The sequence below is a fragment of the Watersipora subatra genome, chromosome 4 (assembly GCF_963576615.1).
Source record: "Watersipora subatra chromosome 4, tzWatSuba1.1, whole genome shotgun sequence".
NCBI lineage: Eukaryota > Metazoa > Bryozoa > Gymnolaemata > Cheilostomatida > Watersiporidae > Watersipora > Watersipora subatra.
The window spans coordinates 63,398,354-63,408,302 of record NC_088711.1 but is presented as its reverse complement, the minus strand read 5'-3'; the positions used below and the strand labels follow the sequence as shown (position 1 = coordinate 63,408,302).

At 38.2% G+C, this 9,949-nt stretch overlaps 1 protein-coding gene across 1 annotated transcript; it reads left to right on the top strand.

Moving 5' to 3' along the window:
- Positions 1-5,691: 5,691 nt before the first annotated feature.
- On the top strand, positions 5,692-7,402 carry LOC137394474 (uncharacterized). Its single transcript, XM_068081197.1, has 2 exons — positions 5,692-6,234; positions 6,623-7,402. The coding sequence occupies exons 1-2, from the start codon at positions 5,692-5,694 to the stop codon at positions 7,400-7,402; spliced, it is 1,323 nt and encodes a 440-aa protein (XP_067937298.1).
- Positions 7,403-9,949: the final 2,547 nt, after the last annotated feature.

Sequence of the window (9,949 nt, the reverse complement as noted above, 5' to 3'; positions counted from 1 at the left end):
ATGTAAACTGTGAAATGCCTACTACTCATTCTGCGAATATTGCAGCTGACCTGTGGCACCGCAGGTTGGCTCATGCTAGTGTTACAACCTTTCTCAAACTCAACCAGAGCAATATAACTGACTGCCTTAGCATATCTACAAACGCGGAGTCCTTCTGTGAAAACTGTACTTAAGGGAAGTTGGCACGTAGACCATTTCCTACATCTACTGACACTCAATTTACACGCAAGTTAGAGTTAGTTCACAGTGATATATGTACAATGGAAGAGAGTTCAATAGGTGGGAGTAAATACTTTGTAACTTTTATTGATGACTTTTCTCGATGTTGTGCAGTCTACTTCATGAGAAACAAATCTGAATTAGTTGACAAGCTCAAGTTATTTATTGCCCAAACATGCAACAGCTCAAACTGCAATATTGGTACATTTCATTCTGACAGGGGAGCTGAATATACTTTTAAGTTAAAGGCAGACTATCTGGTGTCACAAGACATTGCACAGTAGCTCACAGCAGCTTATACCCCTGAATAGAGTGGTGTAGCTGAACGTATGAACAGAACTCTCTACGAGGCAGCTTGTGCCATACTGTTCAATGCTAAACTTCCAAAGAAATATTGGGCTGAAGCCGTCTCAACTGCAGCTTACGTCAGAAATCGTCTGCCTACTAGATCACTAGAAGAAAGGACAACTCCTTTTGAGAAGTGGTATGGATGTAAACCTAACATTATAACCATTTAAGAGTATTTGGCTGTATGGCTGACACTCACGTGTCTAATAAACTGAGACAGAAGCTGGACAGTAAATGCGAGAAACTAAGATTCATAGAATATAGCATAGAGTTGAAAGCGTACCGACTTTTAAATGAATCTACCAACAAAATCCTTGTCCGACGTGACATAACTTTTAATGAAACTGATTTTGGGCACTCAAATGAATGTATTCCTAATTTTGAGTCAGCTCCTGTAGAGCTGCAATACATCATTGAACCCAATAACCAAGAGTTTATGCAAAAAGAGCCTGTACTAAACACCTCAAATCAACCACAGCAACTTCAACCACAATGATCTGAAAGAACTCATCAACTTCCACAACTCTTTGGGGTAGATGAATATGTGTCAACTACAGCTCAACATCAGGCTTGTTTTGCTAGTCAAGTTACTGAGCCAGACACACTTAACCAAGTGATGGAAAGCGCTCACGCAGATGAATGGTACAGTACTGCCAGACAGGAATATAACTTGTTGATCGAAAATGAAACATGGGACCTGGTGGAGCTACCACAAGGAAGAGCTACTATTGGTTGTAAACGGGTCTTCAAAACTAAACATAAGCCAGATGGTACAATTGACAGGTTTAAACAGCGTCTGGTGGCAAAGGGCTACACGCAGCGGCATGAAATAGATTACAATGAAGTTTTTTGCACCAGTCGTTTGCTTTCTCTCAATCCGGACACTATTAGCATATGGAGTACAACGTGGTATGAAAATTCACCAAATGGATGTAGTTACAGCATTTCTCAATGGAGAACTAACAGAAGATATATATATGACTCAACCTGAAGATGTTGCAGTAGTAGGAAAAGAGCATTTAGTTTGTAAGTTGTGAAGGTCTATTTACAGTCTAAAACAATCACCAAAGTGCTGGAACAACATAAAGCGTGCATTGACACAACATCTTCGCATGAGAGATCTTGGGCCACTTCACTATTGCCTGGGAATTTCCATTGAACAATCGGATGATGAAATTGCGATACATCAAAAGCAGTACAAACAGAACATTCTATGTAGATTTGGATTACATGATGCAAACACTGTAGTCACACTAGCCGATGTGAATGTAAAATTATGTAAAGATGACGCTACAAGCAAGACTGTTGACCAAAAATTGTACAAGACTATGTTGGGTTGTTTAGTGTATGCAGCCATAGCAACTCGCCCAGACATATGCTAAGCAGTGGGAGCTGTTTCGAAATACATCTTTCAACCTTCTGAAGCCTATTTGACAGCTGTGAAAAGAATCTATAGATATTTGAAAGGCACAGGTGACCACAAACTTGTCTATCGCAAGGCATCTGAAAACACTGACATTGTATGCTACAGTGATGCAGATTGGGTGGGTGACTTAGACAGTCGTCATTCAACCACTGAAAATGTGTTTTACTGGCAGGATGGTTGACCAGTTGAGTTAGTAAACGCCAAGGTATAGTCGCTGTGTCTACAGCTGAGGCTGAGTATGTTGCCTTATTCCATGCTGCACAAGAAGGTGTATGGCTGCAAAAGCTCCTATCAGAAATAACACATCGACAACAAGGACTTATGGTCTACATTGATAATCAAGCTGCTATATTAATCGCTAACAATAATACTGCTAACTCTCGTACGAAACATATAGACAACAAGTATCACTTTATTCGAGAAGCTGTTGAACGAGGTGACATAAAAACTTGCTACGTACCTTCTAAACAAATGCTGGCCGCCATATTGACTAAGCCAGTACCTCGTGAACAGTTTGCTACTTTGCTGAATAATATGTTAAATTACAACTGACTAAATTTAAAATCAAGTGGGAGTGTTGAGCTGTTTGGTTTTTGTTAGATTGCCATCATAAAGCTTAAGTCAAGCTAACTTTGCGCTATCTATTCTAATATAGCTAAATATTCTAATACAAGTAATGCTTTTTGTTTAGCTATTTATTAGATAGCCATAGCTCAGGCTTATATAAACTAGGTCTGGAAGGCAACAGTGCAATACATACTATGAGAGTGAATAAACCACATTTTGTGTTATTATTCATACAGGTAACATTTATTACTGTTATACTTTCCTTGTTGTCTCTACATGTTAATGCAATACATACCATGAGAGTAAATAAACCACATCTTGTGTTATTATTCATACAGGAACATAACAGAAGTTATTGGCAACAAGGATGGGATATTCTTGAGCAGTACAACTGAGATTTTTACAAGAATATAATCCAGAAATCTATACATCATCCTCAGTATATTCAAGTATGTCTTCGGAAGTGGATAAGTTAATCGAAGTCATTACGGTTCAAAACCAAAAGATGGAGGAGCAACAAAAAGCTCATCAAGAGCAACACAAAGCTCATCAAGAACAACAACAAGCTTATCTGGAAGAAAATAGGAAACTCATGGAACTACTGGTGAAAGGTCAAACCGAGACAGCAGCGAAGCTAGCACCATCGGCAGCCTTACCCAAGTTTTCAGAGTATGATCCAGCTACCGAACTGTAGTATTATTGCGTTTGGCTAAAGGTAGAATTGAAGAGTTGCGGTTTTATTCGTAGTTTATTGCGTTAACTTGCGCCCAGAATGATCACCGATGTCAAGGTCAAAAACTACGTAACATTACATAAGCAAGGAAAGACAACACTTAGAGTATAGCCAGCCTAGTTCCACTACACGAACTATTGACTGATTACATGAATCGATATGACACTTTTGTAGCAGCTCACTCTATACCTGAGGAGAGAAAAGCTAACGTGTTCTTAATTAATCAGTCACCTGTTCTTTACAAACAGATCAGCAACATGGCTAGCCAGCTGGAGACCCCAAAACTTATGAAGGAAGTTACCATGGAAGAAATAGATAATTTCTTAAAAGAACAATATGATCCCACACGATTTTTAGTACGCGAGCGTTAAAAATTCTGGAGTACTATGAAAAGGAAACCTAGAGAAACTATTCATGAATTAGTGAATAGAATTAGACAGGAAGCGACCACATGTGACTTTTCTAATATTGATGATCCATTAGATGAAGCTATGAGAACACGGTTTGTCTGCTCAGTAAATAATGAAGCAGTTCTCAAAGCACTGTTCAAAGTAAAAGAAACTGAGCTATATTTTAAAAGAGCTATTGAAATTGCGACAGAAACGGAGGATGCAGCCAAGATAGCCAAAGAAACCGTATATGGAGAGCAACAAAAAGTTAACAAGGTACAACCAGATCATAGAACTAAGACACCAACAGGAACTTCAAACTACAAAGAAGCAAGACAGACAACTTTCAATTGCTACAGATGCAATAAACTACACATACTGCTAAGGAATGTCCATACAGATCTGCTACATGTAATTTTTGCCAGAAGTTAGAACATCTAAGAGTTGCCTGCCAAAAAAGAAAAGCAACTACTAATAAAAGGCCTATAGCACAGAAATCTACACCAAAACAACAGCTTAAAACTATTCGAAGAATACATATGGAACAACTTCAAAAGAGTATTAAGATAGAAGAACAGATTATCGAGATGGAGTTAGATACAGGAGCCTGTGACAACTTCATTACTGAGGAAGTCTGGTGTAAACTTGGAAAACCTGTACTCTCTACAACAACAACAAACTACGAGTCTGCTTCAAAACATCCTATTGAAGTAATTGGACAGTGCCAGCTGAATACTAAAACCGTAAAGGGAAATCCTATTGCTTTGAACTTTGTAGTTAGCCGGGTTCCAAATCTCAACCTGATAGGACGAGGAGCAATCAAACTGTTGGGGATATCAATAGACAACCTTCTCAGCCAACAAACTACCACGACTTGTAAATTAGTAGACCAGGAAACAGCTGACAAAAGTCTACAACAATCTTGCGAGCAACTCTGCAATGAATTTCCTGATCTATTTAACAACGATCTAGGCTGTCTAAAGGATTACGAGCTAGAAATAAAATTCAAGGCAGATGCAAAACCAGTGTTTCACAAACCTCGACCTGTTCCATTTGCTATTCAAGATGAATTAAATCTAGCCTACGAAACTGGAATTCAAAGAGGAATTTGGAAACCAGTACAGTTTAATCAATATGGTACGCCTGTAGTTCCGGTCAGGAAAGCGCAACTTTCCAACAGTCATCAAAGATCGATCAGAGTATGTGGAGACTACTCACAAACAGTCAATCCACAATTAGAGACTCACCGACAGCCTATACCTCTACCCGCAGACCTGATGAACAAGTTAGGAGGAGGATACGGATATACTAAAATTGATCTAGCGGATGCATACAACCAAATCCCCCTGGGACCAAACAGTCAGAAAAAGCTTGCTCTTAGCACTCAAAAAGGAGTACTACTACAGATGAGACTTCCGTTTGGAATCAGTTCAGCACCTGGATATTTTCAGGAGATAATGGAACAATTGACAGCTGATCTACTAGGGGTAGCTGTATATTTAGATGATATACTGGTTAGTGGTACTGATGCTACAAGTCATTTACAGAATTTGCGACAACTACTTGCAAGACTGAATGAGAAAGGTTTACGATGTCGTAAAGAAAAATGCCATTTTGCTCAAACCTCGGTAGAATATCTTGGTCATAACTTTTCAGCAAAAGGAATTTCTAAAGGACTAAAAGCAGATGCTGTTAAACAGATGCCTGCCCCAACTAACATAAACAGTTTACGTTCATTCCTTGGATCAGTACAGTTCTACAGCAAATTCCTACCTAACCTATCAACGATTACAGAACCATTACATCAGCTAACTAGAAAAAATGTGCAGTGGAAGTGGAGTGCAGAATAGGAAACCAGTTTTCTTCAGCTAAAGCAACTGCTGACTGCTGACACAGTTCTTACACATTTCAACTCAAAGCTGCCTATAGGAATAGCATGTGATGCTTCCGAAAAAGGAATTGGAGCTGTCTTATTTCACAGATATGAGGATAATAGTGAAAGACCTATTATGCATGCTTCTAAAACATTGACGGCGACCCAAAGAAAATATGGTCAGATTCAAAAAGAGGCACTAGCTATCATATTTGCGTTGAAGAAGTTTCACCAATTTCTCTATGGCAGAAAATTCACCATCGTTACGAACCATCGAGCATTGACATCTATGTTTGCACCTAACAAAGGAACTCCTGCACTTGCTGCTAACCGATTAGCAAGATGGGCTCTCTTACTCAGTCAATATGAATATGAAATTGAATATAGAAAGACTAACAAACATGGGAATGCAGATGCTCTTAGTCGGCTACCTGTTGGACCAGATGTTGAGTTTGACAGAGAGGAAGACGATGCTGACATAGACATTATTTGCACTATTAAAACTATTGGAGCTCAACTTAACCCTACAGATCCAGAAGTAATAGTCAAGGAATCTTCTAAAGACATTGTTATCTCTACAGTTATGAGATATACAACAGAAGGATGGCCACATCGAGAGGAAGCAACTCCAGCTACTTCTGAAATCAAAGAATTTAGAAAGTTAGAAAACTCACTATCGGTGTGTAATGGTTGTTTACTCTATGGAAACAGAGTAGTAATTCCTACCAGCTTACAAAAAGAAGTACTGAAGATATTGCATCTCGGACATTTTGAGATACAAAGGATGAAGCAGCTAGCACGCACAGCAGTATACTGGCCTAGAATGGATGCTGACATTGCAGAGACAAGCAAGTTGTGTATATCGTGTGCTGAAAATCAGAGACTACCTTCAAAGTATCCTGTACATCCGTGGATGCTACCAGAAAAACCATGGAGTCGTTTACACTTAGATCATGCTATCAACTTTATGGGAAGTAACTGGCTAGTTCTCACAGATGCTTACACTAAATATTCTTGCATTCACAGGACCAGTTCTACATCGACAAAATCAACTACTGATCTTTTAGAACAAGATTTTTCACTTTGGCTATCCACACACATTGGTTACAGACAATGCTACTACCTTTAAATCAGAAGGGTTTCAACAGTGGTGCAAAGAAAGAGGAATTACACATTTATCAAGAGCTCCTTATCATCCTGCAACAAATGGAGCTGCTGAGAGAATGGTGCAATCGTTTAAACAAGCTTTGAGGAAGTCTACTCTACCATCTAATGCAGCATTATTAGAATTCCTGATGAATTATAGAAGAACACCTTTAGAGACTGGATATTCACCAAGCCAACTGCTACATGGAAAGCAAATCCGATGCAAAATTGACACAATTATTCCATCACCAGCCCATTCGGCTCAAGGAAAACAATCTAAAAATACACAGCTTCTGAATGACACAGTAAACAAGATTCACAGCTATCAAGTTGGAGATCCATGCTATGCGTTATACTGTGGCCCTAGAAGATCTAATCAGCCTCGATGGGTTCCAGCGTTAGTGACTAAAGTCTATGGCCAGCGAAGTGTTAATGTTAGAGTATGGCCACGCGGACCTACATGGAGGAGACATGTAGAACAACTACAACCCAGATTTAGCACAGAAGAAGACCTACACCTTGGAGATATATTTCAAACATCAGATAAAAATAGTGACAGGCTACCTATTCCGGTACCTCCCGAAGAACCAGTGCGTCAACCAAAGAGACCAAATCCTAGACATCCTCTACACAGTGATTATGGACCAGATAATCCACGTAGGTCATCTAGAAGGAGACAGCAAACACAATTTTATTCGTAACGTTTCGTCTGTTCATATTATCTCCAGACTAGTGAGGAGGTGTTAGATTGCCATCATAAAGCTTAAGCCAAGCTAACTTTGCGCTATCTATTCTAATATAGCTAAATATTCTAATACAAGTAATGCTTTTTGTTTAGCTATTTATTAGATAGCCATAGCTCAGGCTTATATAAACTAGGTCTGGAAGGCAACAGTGCAATACATACTATGAGAGTGAATAAACCACATTTTGTGTTATTATTCATACAGGTAACATTTATTACTGTTATACTTTCCTTGTTGTCTCTACATGTTAATGCAATACATACTATGAGAGTGAATAAACCACATCTTGTGTTATTATTCATACAGGAACATAACAGTTTTATATTTAGCTTGCTTGTCTGATGTTTGACCCTATGACTGCACATAAACATCTGCGGTAGATGAAAATTGCACCTTGATTATTTTTCCTTTTCTTGGCTTACACCATATCCTGCTGTTACCATTATTTTATACTTTGTCTAGTACAGTTGCTAGTGTGTGTTCAATAAAGCTAGTTGTACAGTCAGTGAAGTGGCACCATTTGCTTCAAGTTATTTCAACAGCCACGACTTGGATGGATGTTTTTAATGAAAACTTTTTGCAGAGATGAAACTTTTTGGCTTGTAAAATTATATAATAAAATTATAATGTTGAAGATAATGAAAAACATGATTTGCAGAACATATTGAATACAACATAGCCACGTTGCCACCTGTGCCAACATCTTGTCTAATGGGTTTATGAAGTGTAATGTGAGCTGTATTGGCAGGTACTTGTGCATAGCTCAACTCAATTGCAATGAACCAAATATTAAGAGCTACTTGAAAGATTTGATGCTCCATTCTACTAAGTGAAAACAGGTGAATCCACGCCACCGATCGCCAACCAGGTACAAGAATAGCTTTATTAACCCTTTGCCAGAATTGGTGGGTTAATTGAGTTAAAAGAAATTGACGTTGTTTTGCGTTTGTTTTGCGTTCACTATTTTGGTCGTCTCAAAAAACCATTTATTTTGTCCTTGAATCAACTAATCAAATGTGACCAGTAATTCTTTTCTACAAATTAATAGTAATAATAACTAAATAGCATTGACTATACATGACTTTTAGGGATGCAGTTGGTTTCGACATATATTTGAACATATTCTTTTCAAACATGTGGCTTGCTGATTATATCTAGTAACTAGTTTCCGGTGTGGGTAGCAACTGAGAACTTCGCTGATACAAAAGCCGCGATGAAATAAGTTAACTCGACGACCTAATTACCGTAGACTGGCAGAATCATAGTTGGTACTCAGATTTATTTTATTTAATACAAAATAAAATATGCCAATAGAGCCGCGTACGACTCAACATTCATCGCAATAGCCGCTGTGAATACGAAAAATCGAGACAGGTTGCCTCACTATATACATCATTCTGGGCAAGTCTGGGCACTTCATGTTTTTGCGTTTTTACAGCGATAAAGTTTTGTTAATTTTAATCTTGAAACATCTTAGCTGTCAGGCCACCTCAAACATCAAAATTAATAGCAACTGATACGATAATACCTATACTTATACTTTATGATAGAATCAACTAAAATTTGGTACAGCTACATTTTTAAAATCTCACTGTCTCACCAAGACTATTTTAGACTAATCAACAGGCAGAGCATGACGGTCTAGTTCAGGCATCGGCAACCTTTTCCACTCAAAGAGCCATTTGAACCTGTTTTCCGCAGGAAAGAACGCAGTGGAAGCCACAAACTCCTTTGATATTTTAAATTCAAAAAATAAATAAGTACTACAGTCTACACGCAACGTTTTTGTTTAGCTTTTAATGCTTTTATACCATGTTTACACCATAAAACGAAAAGGTGTGGCATGTATAATGATTTAAAGATGTGATTGCGTCAAAAAGGTCGATTTAATGAAATTAAGACCAATAAAAAGCTAAAACATCAGCTACAATTTGATGTCATTTTTGTCTTTATAGACTAACCCTGTCCAGAGATATAAGCGTTTGAATGAGGCCATCTTTTAAAAAGCTCAGATTCGAGCGGGTGCTTCATTCGTGACGTAACAAGTGATACATGGTACGAGTGATAAATATAAGATCTCTTCATTAGCCAATCATCAGTACGAAATTTTTATATAGGTCATATTAAATGTTATCGCTCGTAAAACGGTTTGTCTGTGATTTTGAAGATTCTCGTTGTTACAGAACTTACTCTATTACTAGTTAGTTAAGCGACTCGTAGTAGATTCTAGTGGCTACATGCAACGACATCGATATTTAATTTACTGATTTAATTGACAATCGTTAATTTACTGTATTACTGCATCGACACGTTTTATTGACGAACAACAGAATTGTAACAATGCTCAGTTCAGCAAAGGCAACTCAAAGTTTTGCTGAGGGTCAGGTGATTAAAGATTGGGGCAGACAGGTGATGATTAGAGCTGACAGGCGTCAATAGCGTTATGCTGCAGAGAAAGATAGGAGAATGGAGGTAAATTTATCTTTAACTTTGAGTATCCTC